The sequence below is a fragment of the Glandiceps talaboti genome, chromosome 23, assembly GCF_964340395.1.
Source record: "Glandiceps talaboti chromosome 23, keGlaTala1.1, whole genome shotgun sequence".
NCBI lineage: Eukaryota > Metazoa > Hemichordata > Enteropneusta > Spengelidae > Glandiceps > Glandiceps talaboti.
This window is the reverse complement of record NC_135571.1, coordinates 2,742,099-2,762,776: the sequence shown is the minus strand read 5'-3', so window position 1 is coordinate 2,762,776 and position 20,678 is coordinate 2,742,099. Positions and strand designations below refer to the sequence as shown.

Sequence of the window (20,678 nt, the reverse complement as noted above, 5' to 3'; positions counted from 1 at the left end):
CATCCATATATTGTATCCACTTGGACAGACTAGACTTGTTTACCAAATTATTTACAAAACATTTATTGTTTATTTAATAACAACAATTGTTGTTGTTAAATTAGAAAAAATAGTGAAGTTGTTGTAATCTTTAAAAATCCATACATAATACCATTTCTCATCCATATGGCAACTTTAATAATGAGTTTATTTCAGTAGCTTAAAAAAGGAATAGTGGGGATAACTTGTCTCACCTTATTACACATTGTTGCCTTGGCCAATACTTTGTAATGTGACACCCATTACTTCTAATAATACTGCAGGCATTCCACGTCTTGTGAAAAGCTAACATTGGTTTGATGAGTTGACTCAATCTACTATAGGTCAAGGGAAAATGTGAATTTGCCAAGTCCTGATCAAATTTAGCCCTGAACATTATTTAAATCTGGTCATCTCCCATTCGTTTTGTGTCGCTTCAGAGTCTAGAATGACGCAATGTGACTATATGCCTACAGCATGGACGTGGAAAATCCCGTGATTAGTTAGTTATTGATCTTGAAACCTGTTTTGTTAGTATTTGACAAGTTTTTATAACTTCAAGGAAGATTAATCAAGGTTTAGTTGTACGCATGTCTTTGATCAAACGAAGTGATATAATGTCATAGTATGTGTTATACCCGGGGCATAGATATTTTATATCAAACACAGAAGGTAGGCAATTTCGTCGTTTATCCATCGAAAACGAAGGTCAACCTAATCAGCTGAGTTGTACCTCCAGTTTCCTTTTGTAAAACGAGTGACACTGATTATAGTAGTACAGGTCGACTCAAAATGAGTACATGGAGTGACGGTTTATAAGTCTTTCCATTCTAGCCGCTGGTGGAGTTTATAACATTTTGGCAACGGAGGGTAATGAATAATGTCATTTGTTTTAGAGTCACGATGTATTTTTCCTGAATATATTAATCAAAATGTAACTGAAAATCATCACTCGGGCTCGGGCATCACTGCTTAGAATTGAGCATATTGAGCCCGTCCATTTGTCAAGTTGCAATATGCAATATTACCCCGCTAAATATGTTTTGTATATATATGGCACAATTTGCTTATCCGGTTTAAAATTGTATACAGCAGAATAGTTAACAACCAAAGTGATATAGTGATATCGGGCACGTTCTGACTGTAATTTTAATTTAATTACTGTCAGAATGGAAACAAAACACGAGTAAGCTTGACGGGAATGTGTAAAACATTATATAATTACCCCGCAACATTTCCATCCATGCTTTTACACCAGATTGTATGACTTTTAGGATGTGTGACATTACTCGTAAATCTGACATTTAGTGAATAGTATTAGCACATCAAAAGATTTGTCCTTATCGACCAACATCACAATGTCAAAGATAAAATGCACGTGTGACACACTTAAATTCATTGACACCCGATGAAATATGGATTAAAATAAATTCACAATTTATCTATTTTTTAAATAACAATGTAAACATAGCAAAACAATCAGTTACAGTATAAACATTGAGCTCAGTATTCCAATGGTGTAACAATTGTAGCACGGGTTCAGAGTATAAATAAAATATTATGACAGATTGATTATCGCTTACACAATACCACCACAGATCAACAGATGTTGCAAACTATTTTTATGCAAATTTGCAATCGATTACATATATTTTTTGGACAAAGGGTTGTACACTTATAATGTAATAGTCTGTATAATGGAAATTTCACTGGCCAGAAAGAGACTAAATAGCCTTGTCGTAAACAACAATAAATCAATCTAACCAATACATTAACATGGTTGGGTTAGACAAATATATCTAAAAATGAAATGTGGACAATAGTGAATGCAAGGATGTATCTATATTGTACATGCATAGTGTGTGTGTGTGTATATATATATATATATATATATATATATATATATATATATATATATATATATATATATTATATATATATATATATATGTGTGTGTGTGTCTGTCTGTGTGTGTGTGTGTGTGTGTGTGTGTGTGTGTGTAACAGTATCAAACAAGATTACACAGGAGCCGTTACAGTGTTTCATTCTGTTGCGATAATCACACGATGATGATCGCAATAGCGTGAACCATTGTGCAACGGCTCTTGTGTATCTTGCTTCATATTGTGCTATTTACACCGTTCTACATACACATCTATCGGGCACTACATACATGTGTGTAACATGTATGTATGTATGTATGTATACATACATACATACATACATACATACATACATACATACATACAGACAGACAGAGACTGACAGACAGGCAGGCAGACAGTCAGTTAGAGAGACACAGAGACGGCAGACAGACAGACAAACAAGCAAACAAACAGACACACCGACAGAAAAAAACAGTATGAATAGACAGAAAGACAAACGGACGATCGACCAGCAGCAAGACAGACATACAGACAAAGAAACAAACAAAGAAACAAACAAACAAACAAACAAACAAACAAACGGACGATGAACAAAACTATAACATCACCCTTTATCGAAGGTAGGATACGAATAACATGTAGATCTTGTACAGGGATAACCAGAAATTACCCAGACAATAGTTTGAATTATGTGAAAAGATCAGATGTTAGTCTTTTCTTTCCATAAAAGCATTTTAAATGCACACATGTCAAGTCAGACGATAAAGATGACAGTGATAAATGATTAGATTTCTACATTTGGTTTAAACACTGGGGGGGGGGGATACATTAATGTAGGTAATTCAATCTACGACTAGTGCTGAAATAGGATGAAATGGCATCATTATTTTAGATTTGTCGGTAATCAGTTATACATTGCATTGCTATATAGCACTTTCGTCGGATAGTTGTTTGATCAAAGCCAAATGTGAGACATTAGTCGACATAAACACGTTACTAAGGTATATATATATAATCGTTGTAAGTGATTCGTACCTTTCAGGTTAAGAATTTAGTATGTATGTATGTATGTATGTATGTATGTATGTATGTATGTATGTATGTATGTATGTATGTATGTATGCATGCATGCTTGCCAGCCTGCCTGCCTGTCTGTAGGCAGGCAGGTAGGTAGATACGTGGTGTACTTTAACCAGCTATTCCAGTACAAATACTATAATTATTTCATCAGAAATATTTAAAGCTCTTTGTTTTTTTAAGCTAATTATGCGATATACATCATCAATGAACAGTATAATTCAATCGAAGAAAAACTAATTAATTCACGATACTTGTTTTGTTCACAATCTCTCCGGAAATAATTAGAATTGTGTACGTTTGTACACTATTAAAGATAAGGTTATTTTTTTCAATTATGCAGGATTTTCACTCAATCTCCTTGTTTTAGACAATGTCCTTGTCAACATCCTCTGTTTGTCAGGCTGCCCGTACGTCTATCTGTCTGCTTCATGCATTACCACTTGTCGGTCTGGCCGCGTTCCTACATGCACATCTTTCGATTTGCCTGCCTTCATGTATTCCCGTCTGTCTGTCTGTCTGTCTGTCTGTCTGTCTGTCTGTCTGTCTGTCTGTCTGTGTGTGTGTCTGTTTGTCTGTCTGTCTGTCTGTCTGTCTGTCTGTCTGTCTGTCTGTCTGTCTGTCTGTCTGTCTGTCTGTCTGTCTGCCTGCTTGTCTGTTTGATATGTCCAAGTGTAAAAACAATCTAAGCCTGAAAATTGTTCACTTACTCCTTTGACATTCATTTTGTTGATGGTGACATTTCGAGGGACCCACTGTAATCATTTAAACCTATCCCCATTTTAGTGTTAACACATCCTCGTTGAGGAAAACATATTCTGTGTAAAATGTATTAATCACATCCACAACGTACGAATTATATGCCAGGCAGGCGATTTTCCCTTTGAAAATCACGATTTAAGTACACCATGCCAGACGTTTGGCGCCATTTGCTGATATTGGTTACCATACAAGACGCTTTGTACACACATGTCAGGATGAAAATGATGAAATGGCGGCATTTATAGCATGTAAGCCGTCTCTAAAATCAAACCAATTACACTTCTTTTATATGGAGAAAAACTGATGAATAACTGAAACTGTTCAGACCATAGGGGTATCGACTTGTGTTACCTAAGACGTACGAAGAATATGCTAATACATGTAAAATTGACGTTATGAGGTCGACTTCTGGGCGATTCTTAGCCTGGCAGTGTGTGTATCTCGTTTGAAACATATTTATCTCACGTTTGCCAAGCAAATATAAAATAGTAATATAGGCATACAAGGTATTTTTCAGAGTGAAATCATACATACATACATACATGCATACATACATGCATACAAACATGCATACATACATACATACATACATACATACATACATACATACATACATACATACATATATACATACATACATACATACATACATACATACATAACATAACATAACATAACATAACATAACATAACATAACATAACATAATATACTATAATATAATATAATATAATATAATATAATATAATATATATATGTATGTATATTTGTGCTAGTGCGTGACTGTGTCTGAGTATTTCTTCAAATATGACAAATGCTTTAAATAGATCATCTGGGAAATTCTAAACTTGTTGTTGTAGTCGGATGGTGTTTGGAACAGGAAGGTTAGCATTAAAGATCATATAATATAATATGGCCGACATCAATAACTTTCAATCATACAGACCGAACAACCAAACGAGTCAGAACCCAATAAATAGGCAAAATGTTCGTAAATAATATTAAATCAGTTTACATCAACTACTACAGAAAGGGCCACTCCACTGACCTCGTCTGACATTTTATTGATTGGTAGCTTATTACTTTTCGTTGGTAAATTCATCAAATCTCGTCAGGTCAATTGCGGTCAATAGTTCCAAAGTAGAAATACGTTTTACTTTGCTATAAAAATATGTGGTTATTCCCACGTTCGCAAATTGAATTTGTGCTTGGTTTGAATGAAGAAAAAATGCCATAAATTGAGTCTAAGATGTATTTATACATTCTTATGTTTCAAATCATGAAGCGGATTTAGGATGACACAGTAATTACCAATTTGTATGTACAATGATACACTTTCACACATCTTCATATTCTTTGTAATTTATTGGGTTACTTGTTTTATTTATGAAACTCCACAAAGTTAAATTAACATAAGTATAACTATCAGGAAAAGTATATTGCAGTCATCAGATGGAGAGGTGCGTGACACTACGCTCAACAGAATAATGCGGAAGGGATTTTATTGTGAAATGAAATAACATTATTAGACATTCAAAAATGAATTCGAAGTCGCAAGTGACGTATAAGTATGTTATTTGCCAAGTACTGTTCCATATCTTGATACTTGGGTCATTTTTCCGGTATAACAGAAAAATGACCTCTCGCAGCAAGATATGGGGCAAATAACATATATACTTTTTTTCTGGAACTATTCTTAAAAAGTACGTTTATTATATACTAAAACATGGTTCTACATGGTTACTTTGCTCTAAGCTTCACTGAATCGTGACTAATTAATTCACCGTGTCTCGTTAGAGGTTTCAGACTACGGGAAAGAGCTCGAGGGTGAACAACCTACAATTACGTCAGGCGCAAAAACCTGCGGTATTCCTATGATCACACAAGGTTACACGTATATATACCATCGACTGCAGCAGGTTACACCCCGGTGTGCTGGTAAATATGTACAATTTATATCCAATCCCGGCGTGATATTATCAAAGAATCTGTTGTAATTTTAACCTATTATTCAAAATACATACACACGATATGTTTTCCTTAATATTACTACCGTAGTCCTGATGGCTATACATTTTTTTCCTAAGGAATCGAGTGTGTTATTTTCTTAAACCCGATAATTCGATAATATCTTAGGGTTGTTTATACTAATATTTTTTATACGCGAATACTTAGAGGATACGGTTACTTCTTTTATTTGTGTTAAGGTAATTGCCGACTAAAATAAATGATTATTAAGAAATCTGACAGAGAAAAAAATACAACGGACAAATGAGATTTGACTTATTAAAACATATATGCTGAAGTTATTATTTTTTCGAGTGAGACCATGCCATATATCATTACATTTTTCATAGACATACGCAATGGAATATTAAATTGGAAATCGCTAAAAGGCTTTCATAAGTAGTTACTTGATATGATCTTAATTTTACCAGACAATTTTGCCTGCGTCATAGTAAAAATTCATATTTTCTGGCTGCTTGTTTCCCTGATAAATTTTATAACTTCAAGGAAGATTAAGAAACTCGCAAGATTTTTACTACTTTTCAAAACAAATGTACCTTGGAAGATCCGGAAAATTACGCACCAGTCTCTACTTTACCTGCAATAGGTAAAGAGTTTGGAAAACAACGTGAATTGATTTTTTAGACAATCATAATATCCCTTTCCACATAATTTTGTACATTTCGAAAGCAAAATCCCGACCCTTAACATTCAGGGCACTCATGATTGCTAATAGTCCATCCATCAATCTAATAGCTAATTGTAGCCACCCATTCTTTTTGATGTTCCATATGTTTCTTGTTTTTGGGTTTCGATATTTTTCTGTATTTTTTGCATACGTATCGTGTATATGTTATGTATTTGTTATATTTTATTAGACTTGCACAAAAAACCATTAAGTGGATGGATGCATTGTCACTAATAGATAAATAAATAAATAAATAAATAAATACATACATACATACATACATACATACATACATACATACATACATACATACATACATAAATGAATAAATAAATAAATAGATAAATAAATGAATAAATACAATAAATAAATACAAGTACTATTATATATCACCATTGCATTCATTAGGGGTTTTTCACCAAAGCAAACGGAGATCTGCTCAAGTGAAACTCTCCATTCCTTGTACTTTTTATATTATAAACACAAATTGGATGTCACTGTCTTTTTTTTCAAGTAAAGGCAATAATCTGTTTATTTTTCCATATATTTAGCGTAGTATTTGCATCCATATTGCATCTGATATGAGTAAACTTGCTATAATTTTAACCACTAAGAGAATTGTATGCTGACCCCCAACCCCTATTTTTCCAAGAACAAAAGCAGCAGCAAATTTTAAAAGATTATTATCACATGACACACACTACTGTAAGCTAAAATTTCCAACGAACATGGCACATTAGAGAACTCAGCTGTATGTTCCCTTGTCTTATAATTGAAGTGACATACACATTTATTAAATCATTTACTTCTGCACGAACAGCCCAACAGGCAGTTCCCCTAGAGCCTAATTACATATATTATGATCATTTGACAAAAATACATATTTCGTAGCCTATGGGCTTGTTGTTATTAGTATTAAATGGTTAAAATGTCTTGTAAATGAAGAAGTAGTTTAATCTTCGATAACCGATCGTTCAGATATTGCCCAAGGACATCAACGGGGTGAGATAGGCCAAATGGAAGAAATAATGTGTTTCCGATAACTCGACTGATCATAGTCTAAGCCTTTGACCCTAAAACATTTTGTTTGCATACCAAAAGATAAAATGCATGGTAGCAACTTACCTATATTTCCCTGTACACCTTCAAGCCTTCGCCTCTAAAGTCATATTCTAGCGAGAAACCATGTCTTTATAGATTACAACTGTCCTCATTTACTACTTTTACACTTCATCAAATTCTCTCGGAAGTATTGTGACCGCCGAGTATCTTATCTTAGGGTCGAAGTAACTCCTTAAGCATTACAGTAAAATAATATAAAATTCCGACCTACCCACCCTATTTTCTTAAGTCATGTTATCGGTAACAAACATAATATTTTATGTTGCCTAATTAAATGTTAAATTGCTGCAAGCTTAATATCGCATCGCCATCACTACGGCATATAATTCACAGCCCTTATTAATTAGTCACTGCCATGACGACATAATTCTCCATAAAAGGATTTCCCTCCTGTATAACTTTAGCTCTGCAATTCAAGGTCGTGTTTCTTCCTGTTGTTATCAAATTTGTGTTTGTAGTCGTGACATTTTACGGCTGAGATGTGACCGTATTACAGAATCAAGTACGTAAATATAACTCATCTTCTTGGCATATTGCCTTTGGGGTTTTAGTGATCTTTTATCAATCTCTTCCATTGAAACATGTACACAGTCTTTAGCTGGCACCTAAACAACTACAAATTTGGAGCATTTCATGTTGAAGATTTGTTGTAAAATGCAGGGAATTGGCCGGTATACTGCTTTACACCTGCACTATCTGTAACCAGGGTAGTATGTTAAATCAAGCAATTCACCAACAATATATTCACTGAAAATTATTAAAATACAAATAAAAATACATTTTACATGTTAAGGGATCTATTTTATCTAAAAGTAGTATTATAGTAATTAAGGTTGAAATCCTGATTCACTGGGGTGCTGACTTGTGGGTGCGGACGTAAAAATCAATTTGATTGGATATATTGCACCATACTTTGCGTACGTACCACTAGAAATATATGTTTACTCACATTTGCAATACAGTACTGGGTCTACAATATTACGATTAAGTTATTATATCTCACAAAAAAGTTTGTTTCAATGGTATTTTCACTTGCAGGTATTACTGCTTTGATAAATAAACACAATACACCATTATTACATATGTAAGGGGGGTATTTGCATAGTTGCGCGCGCATGCTAGTGGAATTTGCACTGCAGTGCAATACAGCAATTGAAAACATTATGACATCAAACCCTTTCAAAATATTCTATAACTGACTTCCAATGTTTTTCTGTATTAGCTTTCAAATTTTAAATTTATCAAAACCCTTTATATGTATTCTACAATCACAATATCCCAATTTTGTATGGTACATTTGTCAGATGAGGACATCTACTTATACATTGATCCAGGGAGATTCATCAACTTGGTTCCATGATATATATAAATGTTACCTCGTCCAAATATTTCGTCTAGACACGATTGATTTCTTAAGTAGAATGAATGTTTTCATCAGGTGTTAATAGCGTCACGTGATTATTGGCCAATCTATAAAGAGACTAGGGATCTGCACAGGAAGTGGTGAGAGGCAATCTATATCCGAAAGGAGAAACCTAGAATGAACCGAAATGTGAAGGGGGGGGGGGGTTGCAGCTGTCACACTCATCATACGATCAGGTCCTTCTTTGCACCATTCAGTTGTGGATTCACTCATTTACATGAACAACGTTTATGAATTTTCATTTAGCTAGACGGGGTACAGAGAGATCTTGAGGTTCGATGTCATTTACACTGAAAGTCTATTCATCCGAAATAGTTAAAGAATATATTATGGAAAACAATAACATTCAGCTTATGTCAATATGTATTATTTCCAATCATACAGAAAATGATATAGTTCATAAAATATATTCAAAAGAAATATAACACTTTGAAATTATTTCCAGAAACAATAACTCAATGCTGCCGACGTCTAGATGTGTTTCACGGCTGACTAAAATATGAGAGGTCGACGCACATAATAACAGATTACACAATCTACGATTACTCCCTTGTGTGTAAGTGATATTTCAAAAGAGTCTTAGTTCTTTTAGTGCAGATTAATTTTTAGTGGAATAAAAACAAAGCTCATTATTCACTCACTGTACTCATGTCATTAGTTCATGAACTTGTTCATTTATAATGACATTGAATCAAGTGTATGATAAATCACCTTTCATCAATGCTTAATTCTTGTGCTCATTCATCACACGGATAATAGGAACAGATGGGAAAATAGAATATAAAGGAGATCCAAATACAACAACATTGTATGCAAGGGATACGACAGTATAAGCTCAAATATTCCATGTGTCACGTGACTGTAACCTTATTCCACAACTCTCACAGTAGTAAGAACAAGAACAACATAATTAAATAAATAAATAATAGCAACTTTTTCTCCATCATCATCATCATCGACTCAAAAATAAAAACAGCAGCAACATCAACATCATCGTCATAATCATGAATATCAACAACAGCAACATGAACATAAACATTATAACATCATCATTATCATCATCATCACCACCACCACCACCACCGTCATCATCATCATCATCATCATCATCATCATCATCATCATCAACAGCAACAACAACAACAACAACAACAACGACGACGACGACGACGACAATAACAACAAAACCAATAAAAACAACATTTTTCACATAATCGATATCCATGATGTAACATTATTTTATACATAAATGCAAGTAATTGGAAAGAAAAGGCATTAATCAAAATTTCATTAGTAACACTAGTATACACCTAAAAAGTGTATACACATTTATAAAACAACACACACACCTAATAACAAGTTATTGCTTTTGAATAATATGTTTGCGTTATTTGATAGTATATTCGTCCAAATCCAGCGGGGTTATTTCCCAAATGTTCAAACATGAATGTGGGGTCCACGTTCAAAACATCTGCCTATGTTTAATTCAAAAACACTCTCACCCTTAGGGATATCGAGTAGCAATCATCTTGTCCATTCCCTTTATTTAGATGGTGTGGAGGTATTCCAATGTTTTCGAATCAGTGGTTACATTTTTCGTGAGAAGGTAACCTATCTGGGCTGAACATACCCGTATACATTTCTATAGGAGTACACCCCTGATCCAAATGCAGACAACGCAATTCCAAGACATACAAAATAGATAATATCTAGATGAAAAATATTGATAATTTATTCATGTAGATGTTAAATCAAAGTAAAGCCTTCTTTCTACGGTTGATGGTTAGAATATTGCACTATGCTCTATTGATTTTACATGAGCACTTTGATCCCCATATTAGACAAACCCAACCTTTAATGTGCTTTGAGCAATAATTTTAGATGAAGCATCTTTCATTTGATATTATCTAACGTATAATATGTTGACCGATTTAACATATGATTGACTGTTTGGCGCCATAAAGATTCCCGTCTATATAAAACATAGGGATATCAGTGTTATATATACTCGTATGTTCTTGATGAGATGTATTAATTACACTCAAATCTACAGAGATATGCATTATAATCTGTTTTTCTTTCATTAATACTTGGTGTTTGACACAAAATACAAACACACACACACACACACGCACACATATACACACACTTGTGCTCGACCACACTCATGTTGATCTCACATTCTTTCATGGGATCGAATTTGATTAGCTATATATGCTGTTGAAACTTTACACAAATACCTACCAATTACCGATCAATATAAACCTTAGCTCATCACCATAGCAACTAGTATGACAGCTGTCGTTTCCATTGAAACACTGACACATAGGTCCATGATTTTTTCTATTTTTTAATTCTTGTTTTTATTTCAAACAAGAACAGCATAAACATTTAGCTAAATAGAATATTGAGTTATTTTTTGTAATAGTTGGAAATAGACGATATAATCAGTCTGTATTGAATAAATGTCATCAGGTACGAAATGAAAATCACTGAAATTTTGCCATGACGTGAGACGTTCTGTGCTAGTATGGATTTTTTCCATAAGGTTGGGTTTCTCTCGGAGGTTCCTTGTTAACGTTGTTTTTTGCTTAATAAGTTACGTTCTACCTTGAATTTACCGCAGCACGTGTACATATCGTTCAGAATACAGTATGAAAACAGAAACCATTTTTTGTTTTTCATTAATGAACACCATTTTGGTGTAATTAGGCACTGGAATGTATGCATTAATTGCCTTAAAAAAACAATCACAGATATCTCCATCGGATACACATGCAATCTGCTCATTCTCCCTTTTGTTTGCTCCACAGGTGCGGTCAAAGTTCATGGCAATGTGTCTATCGTGTGTACGCGTCACTGTAGCTGCACTGCGTTCGTGTCGTATATGCTCCCCTCTTTGATACAAACAACCGTTCTCATGCCGAAATTCTGCCATATTTCGAACCGAAAGAGACAACATGGACTTCCACTTGACAAGTGAAATGATCTGGTTGGCCATCATGACAATTTTCGTCGCTTTTGAACAGCTTATTGCCGGCAATGGTAAGTACAGTTTCCGTTCGTTTAGTTTCGTTCGGCTGCATGGCGTCCTCGTCCGGCGTATGGTCTCCCACGTAACTCGCACGACTTGCTGTATCAATCGATCTCTCATTGTTCAAAACTCACCGTCACTTAAAATACAACGAGCATAGCCAAGGCATTCGCAATGTGAAATATTTTTTTTTAAAATTTCCATTTCTGTAAATTTTGAACGGTATAAACATAACAGTACAGTTTAGGTTCATCAAAATAGCACGGTTCGTTCAACAAGCAAATGTATAACAGCTTGTCTGTAACAATATGGTAAGATGTGTTACAAATGACAATTAATCCAAAAATTGAATTTATCTTCGGTGACATTTTACGAGTTTGGATTCATAAGCAATCAGTTGACAAAATCATAATAACAGCAAATAACCGACTGCCGGAAATGTGGTATTCCATATCCGATGCAAAGTTGCTATTCAGGCTGTCACAGTTAGTCATATAAATCTAAGATCGTGAAAAGTTACTGAATAAAGTAGAATTTTATTAGTTGTACATGACACGTAGACTTGTGTTATCCGTCTGCTGACATTTCCCGCTGCATAAATTATGGCCGCCATCAATGCCATCTCGCGCGTTGTGTGCAGTTTGTATCCACTATGCCTGATTTTGCACCAGATTTCAATTAACACAGCAAACCATTTACACGTAATTTCTAACCCGTTCTCTCCATACACTGTATTCAGCGATTGATATAACCCACAATTTGTAGCTTCTATCAGAACTGCAAATTTTCATCAAAATAAGGGGTTGAAAATAAGGGGATGAAAAAAATATCATGCCTGTTTCTGCCGTATAACCGGAATGTATTATATAGAATTGCAATTAGCTGTGTTCAGACAAATTTGGTCGTTTCAGACAGAGTAATGGAACCTAATGGTATTCTTTGAACAAAATATATCGTTCTTAATGGCGTCTAAATGTGATCTTTAAGACGATCCATCAAGTCACTTAGCTTGAGTCGTATATACCAACACTAACACTGACCCCAAACATTTAAAATGAGATGTCATTAATTTGGAACCTTGGGATAAAACTGATCATGTTTAGCTCAAAAATGTCACATTGTCCTTGTAATTTTATTAAACATTCTTATCTTTAATTCGAATGTTATACTTACCGCGATTAAGAGAAATCACTAAGATCAAAGTATGAACTTCATGTGATTTCTATTAATTTAAACCCATTTCCAATGTCATAATGGTGATATATATCCCGATTTATATCGGAACGGGGCCAATCTACGGCTAATGAACTTGTAGAGACGGATGGAGAACACTCGAGATGTTCACCAGATACTACCTTCATTAGATTACCGTCAAACGGTGATCATGTATATAATATACTTACACGATGCCATGATCTCATTAAATCTATAGTTTGCGTTGCCACATGAAATAGGAAGAAAAAAAACGAATACAAATAATTTTATTCATTTAAAAAACCCAGCAAGGGTAGTGAGATAAGGAGAAGCGTACGGTATCTCCTTGATATTCGATACCTATGTCACTGCCGAAGTCAAGGAAGGACACGTAATTGATCAGGACTATTTAGTCCATAAGTAGAAGGCAGTGCCAAAGTACACACTCAAATGAAGGTCAGAGTCAAATTCATGACGTATGTATATATATTAGTAACACGTTTTCCACTAGCAAAGTTGAGAGTTGAACGTTATTATCAATAACGTAAGCAATGCAGTACACGATGAAAGGTGTAGATAGATAAAAATACATTAAAGCTATGCTCCAGAGAATAATATAGATTAAATCTGTCTAAACGTGGGACGGCGATGCTTGTAATGTAATGTAATCTAATATCTTGTCTTTGAAAAATGGACTAGTACCTATCATGAACCAAAATGTCAGAAAGAATCATGGTCCGTATAGACTTGACCATTTTTTCGCTGTCATTATCTGTAATTTCCCATGGGTAATTTCATCTGATTTTTCTATACGATTATAGACGTCAAATTTCTTGTAGGCCAGTTTGTAATTTACTTTTATAAATTGAAAGGGATTTGTGTATGAGTGTTACTCTATATATCATCCCAACACATGATGTCACACATAACGAGGACTTACAGCTAAAATGAAGTAGGCTTGGTGTTTCACTCGTGGGACATTACGTTTTTTGATATAAAGCTAGATATATTTCAACTGCTGATTAATAACAGAAACACAATAAGCATAGTAGTATCCATTGTCCAACCACATTTAACAGTGATAAGCATTGTTATTCGTTCACAGTGCAGTAAAAACAGGCTGCTAATGAAAACATCACATGGATTTGATTTTAATGGCTGTAATTGTTTATTTTCTAACTGTTTATCAATATTTAGACATGTCTACTTCTACATCCCCACTGAACACGGCAGCTGTGTAATGGTGTGTAATAAATGTCATGTTTTACACGAGTAAAACACCAAGCCGACATCATTTTAGCTGTAAATGGTTAGCATAGTTGTGTTTAGCTATTAAATAAACTCATATTACACAGGATAAATCTGCAGATATTAAAAGTACACGTGAATGACAAATACGACATCTTGTATATGGTTCATTAAAATATACATTAGTGTACAAGCAGAATTAAATTAAAGTTTCGACTATATATATGAACATTTCTATTTACCATGGTAACCAAATCTGAAAATAACTCTTACGTAGTACATTTGTAAAGGTTTTCTGAGTTTCATCAAATGTATTTGTGCACATTTCAAGTTGACCATTCTAAGTATACAACCCTCATGTGATCCACACATCGTTTTCGACCCATACATACTACTACAACAGTTATATTCAGATATGGGTAGCAAAACAAGTTCCATACAAGCACTATGACAAATTCGAAAACTGGTTTCAGAGATTTTTATTTGCAGATTTTTTCCCTAAATCTATTGTATGTCACTGGAAGTCGTCGTTATAGAATCATCTCTATAGCATCATCAACCCTAAAAATTGTACTGTTTACAAAATATATGTGTATGAAAGGTTTCTTTATGGACTACATTTTGCATAATTTTAATCTTTCACTTCACCACTACATAATAAATAATGGAAAGAAAATATATTTTTAGGGATACAATGTTTAAATATACAGGTATCAGAATTCTAAAACGTTATGTTTATGTTATATGTTGTATATAGACAGTTTGAATTCTGACGTAAAAGGAAAAAAAAGCAAGACACCGACAGACGTTAAATTTTCCATTTGGCATTTTGCTTTACATTCACAATAGTAATTTCTGACTTGTCAGATGAGGTAAATCACAGAGCCGTTTCAATTTATTTCCACAGTACATGCATTGAATCCAAAATGGCTGCTAAGTTGAGGTCACCACGGTGTCATGTGTAATAGTCAGTGACTTCATTCTTCATCTAAAGCGTTCAACACTTGTCGGAAGTTTCATTGCTTCGAGAAAATGATTTATATTGTAGAGTATATATACGCGTGCTTTTTCAAGCCAGAAAATTATGAAAATAGCGATATTTTGCTCTCCAGGCATATTTTGTTTGTTGTACGTGGGCTCAAATTCCGTGTTAGTGTATTTGCATTTTGTTTATTTCATTCCTTGTAAAATAACCACGTTTATATCAAATTAAAAGAGTTTCCCGAAAATTCGCCTTGAAAGGTGCAATGAGTTGTAAACCGCACTGCGATTAAAATATGCGATTAAAATAGCTAGTTGTCATTCCAATAGATTGAGTTTTGCAATGGAGGCGGCCGTTCGAAGAGCTTAACAGTGCAGTTTTTACGTTAACTTGTTAAAATTGACGACAACAGAACATATATATGTAGCAAACACTCGAGAATTGACGGCATGAAATGCGTTGGTGAAAATAGCTCTGCACGCTATATGTGTTCCCGAGTTTTCCATTGCAGGGCTTATTTGCATAATGCATTGAGTGTATGAACACTTCTCTCCAAATCTATTCACTCGCGATTTGAATAAGGTTCCAGGCTGACGTTTTGTCATAGCAAATTCATTACGCAAGTCATTATTCACACAGGTTAGTCTCACCTCTTGAGAGTCCCATCGATGTTATATTTTCTAGATTGACATCAAGATATATCACACGTTTAAATATAGTAACCACTCAAGGAGAATCGAACCCACCATTTATGAATACATAGCACTCCATGCAATTGAATAAATGCATTATATCAATTATTTATTCTTTGCTTTGGATTAAAAGTATAAGGAGGAATATATTTTGAGACATTCAGATTTTATATCAAACTGATGAAAAAGGGATACGAGGTTGTGTCATTTCTTAGGAGCGTTTCTGTTGTTGATTTTTTTTTTGAAACCAATATTATTCCCAGCATCGGGTAACATGAATATACACTTTCAGATGAAAAATAGACCACTCTATATCTGTGTGTAATATGTGTTTTGCTACTTGACAACTAGAAGCCTTCCTCACACGAAAATTATAATTAATTGGTAAATATATAAGACCTCTACTGACTTGATTGCCTCCTATTGGAACTGTCTCTATTATATACACAGTATACAGACATCCAGGGACATCACGCAATCAACCAGTCATGCGTGCGATCATTTGTTCAATTATTCCGCTTCTGTATCCCGTTGCAATTATGCCGAAAAGTAAATTCAACGTGCCAGTTATTGCGTGTGTTGAATTCCGCTAATCCTAATTTGATGGTATATCGTTGCTTGATACAACCAAGGTACTCGGTTCAGTGTCTGTAGTATGTAATATGCAATTGGTATACTGTTATCACTGCCAGTGGTCATGTACGTTTTTATTATGTATATTTTCCCTGAGGTTGACTACGGGCTCGTTTGCTTTCTATATTACGGAGAATGTGTATATCCCTTTTAACCTGAAATTGAAATGAGCTTGATTTGCTATGCAATTCATAAGGTATCACCTATAAACTGTTCGTTAAAACGTGTGTATTTTATTTCTTCGTTTTGCTTATCTTAAAGCAGATACAATCTGAATACTACTTGTAAGATTTAGAAAATTGTTGGCCTTTTCGATAACTATACTCTTGAAATGTACATTCAAGTTACTGTGATATATTTACTACATAAAATAAGTTTGGCTGTTTGATTGTGAAGATGGAATTCAAAGTACAAGTGCTAATATCATGGAAGATATACTTTGACAACATGGATGTGGGCATTTGAACCGAGTCTCTCTTTAATAGAGGTCATGAGTTGTGAAGCAAAAAGTAAACAGTATGGCAAATATGAGTTTGAGACAGTCATGGAACAAAGTAACGTACTATTGTGCCCAACAGCACATGGCATTTGTGTCGGGCTTATGGTTGCAATTGACTCATGCAAGGAAGAGATCTAGATAATGCAGTACACAGGCCAAATTTGGCCAATTGATATTTAAGATGAAAGTCAAAGTCGACTTCTCAACTGTGAGTTATTTATATAACAAGATAGCAAAGTATATATATATATATATATATATATATATATATATATATATATATATATATATATATATATATATATTGACTTTCATCTTCGAGGTCACGTGGTCAAACTCTTTATATGAAATATACTCTTAGTGTTCTGCCTGCACCAATGACTTGAATTGTGTGCCTTTTTGAACGGAATGTCACTAATATTCTTGTAAATAATGAAGCTGCTTTGGAGTGTAAAAATGCATAGAAAACTATATTATTTGAAACAGAATGCCTGTTGCCGTTCAGTGAATATAACGGTTGTAAAAGTTAATATTTCTAAGCATGTGTTGATTTTGATTGATACATAAATAGCGGCATCGATCAAGTCAAATTGCATACTGTCCTATTGGTATCTAAGTTGCTACTATGTCAGCATTGTAAAGAGTAATCCGAATGCATTAACACGTATATAATGCACAAAATTGGAATCCTATATTAACGTCTTTATCCTTACAAAACGCCACCGTGCCGGCGATCAATAGCCGTGCTATGTCATCATAAATGCATCCAGCGTATCTATTCAGTAATATTTGCCAATGGAACACAGAGTGTATATCCCTGATAATTAGTTTGTTACTGAATGCTGGGTATTGTATGTTCGATTTTATCACGTGTAAGTGGTTGGAACAGGTAGATTTGATTCGGTCGCTGTGATACAGTTACACCGCACGACTTGGTCGCTGTGATACAGTTACTCCGCACTACTTTTTTAGACTCCCAGTTCTCAATTTTATCAACATTAAAAAATATACTTCATCAATTTAAGGATTGAAGTTCTGAACTAAGTGTTAATAATGAAATATCAACTATACTACTTTTTCATCAATGTCTTTTAGACATTTTGTGATATTGACTTTTTCTTCCACGAAAAGGTATCTTAAATAATTATCTAATTATCAGAAATTGAAAGAAAATCGGCCAAACCATTAGTCAAGAAAAAGCACTTTGTGGATTCGGTCATCGCCTCTTCACAGACAAAATGTGTTTACACGACGTGCATAGAAACCACACACACCCAAACATGCTGCCTCAACATATCAGATTCCTGCAATATTCTTGAATTAGAGTCATATTTACCGTTTCTCAAGAAACACTATCGTATATGCCTGATTACCTTCAATTACTTTGGATAAATAACCACATATGGTCAATATTAAAATATACTAAAATTAGATTCAAAATCGTGTAATCAATCGATCATTATTAACTTTCCAGTAAATATCTGTCTCTGAGTCACTTGATTTTATGTTAAACAGAGAAGGAATCATGTTTTTTAAACATTAAAGTATACTGAAATTGTATTTTTTAGATAATACACCATTCGAAAATAAATCCCATCAAATAGGAAGTTAGAAGTAACTTCATTAGTCTAGTAGTAAGTAAGGTCACGACGTTATTGTGACTAACGTACAGCCGACCTTGCTTAACTTTACCTTAACATTGAATATGTTCCCTTAACTGACAACTGAAGCACGACCACTACAAAAACTGACTTTTAGATGTTATCATGATTTAAGAGATATAATAGGGTATCAGTGAGTCATCTGTTTGAACTATTACATGTTGTATACATCGACTGGTCGACCAGCAGCAGGAATTTAAATAAAAAATTACAATCATGTTCCTTGGAAAAGCCCACTGATGTGCATAACTACAGTCGAAAATGACTGATTATTGTTCTTGTTAATATGTTGATGTTTCAAATAGAACATTCATACGAAAGGAAATATGTATGCTATTCAACGGACACAGGCCAGATCGGGACATTTTTCTGAGATTTTCTCTCCATGTTAAGAATTACACGTTATCATGTTTACCATTATATGTAGTAATCGGGAGACACGTAGCATGACAGTCTGCACAAAGCACAACGCGAATAAATGAGACGAAGATGTGATATGGGTTTTGGGTGCATCCAAAATAGGGAAGTGACCCCATGATCGTAGAAAAATACACATGGATAAACATGTTAATATTTAACTCTTAGTGGATACAACTCGTGCAAAATATGATACAATGTAAGCTGTATGTCAGTATTTAAAATTTATATATAAAGAATTGTGTGAAATTTCCTTTTACCTTCTGAAACAATCGGTTAGTTCAAACTGTCATAATAAAATGACCAAAAGCATAACGACCATTTTGATTCCAAACCCATAATTTCTGTGATTTTTATTGTAAATTACTAAAGGCGAACCACTCTGTGCCAAGGTAGTACAGACTAGCAGTTATTAGAATTCGGAACAACTAAATTATCTTTGAAATGTCGGTCAATAAACCGTTTAAAATGCAGTAATAGGCCCTTTAATCGATATATTTCGCATAATTTTGTTAGTCTTGTCATTCTGAAGAAAGGTTACCTTTTAGTGAGGTGATAGAAGAATCAATCAGTGATCCAAGATTTCAGTTCAAAATGGCAAACTATGACATTAGCTAATATGTCAATAACCCTACAAATATATTCAAACCAAGAAATTTACTATTATCAAAAATTAACCAAACACATATTTTTCACCGTACTTTATGTTTATATCATTCTACAAATGTATCACACATTAAAGTGACCATATGGATAAGGATTGGGTATTTATTTTGGATTTTTAATAAATAAAACTATTTTATCATAGCTTTCTACTTGTGAAATCAACGTGAAACAACAAATTTGTTCACCTTTGCCAAAGTATTCATTACAAATACATACTTAGTCAATGTTGTTTCACATTATTTTTTCAAGTAGGAAGCCATGTTAAACTCTTTTAAGTATACAACAAAATAAATACAAATCCTTATCCATATGGCCCACTTTAACTATCAATTCAACCTGAACCTTTAAATTTCATTATTTTATATTTTCACTTACATCACGACACTATTTAGTCACATATCATTTAGAAACTGTAGTGTTCGCCTAAAGGGCGTTATTATTTTGCTATTTTCTATAAATGCAATACTCATCATAGATCCGCTATTATTTTCCCTGCAGATTTTGTACAGCGAGTGTCGCCTGAGGAGAAATTACACGAAGAATTATTTGCCAATTACTCAAAGGCTGCAAGGCCTGTTGTCAATAGCAACGAGTCGGTGGCGGTTTTCCTTTATTTGACCATAAATCAACTGATTGATGTGGTATGTTTATTTCTTTGTATATTGCCCGG

At 34.0% G+C, this 20,678-nt stretch overlaps 1 protein-coding gene across 1 annotated transcript in view; it reads left to right on the top strand.

Moving 5' to 3' along the window:
- The first annotated feature begins 11,942 nt into the window (after window positions 1–11,942).
- LOC144453082 (neuronal acetylcholine receptor subunit beta-3-like) overlaps window positions 11,943–20,678 on the top strand; it is a 31,389-nt gene continuing 22,653 nt past the window's right edge. The window contains exons 1-2 of the mRNA XM_078144358.1: window positions 11,943–12,027; window positions 20,507–20,649. Of these exons, the coding sequence (XP_078000484.1) occupies window positions 11,943–12,027; window positions 20,507–20,649 (228 nt within the window). The remainder of the gene's footprint in view (window positions 12,028–20,506; window positions 20,650–20,678) is intronic.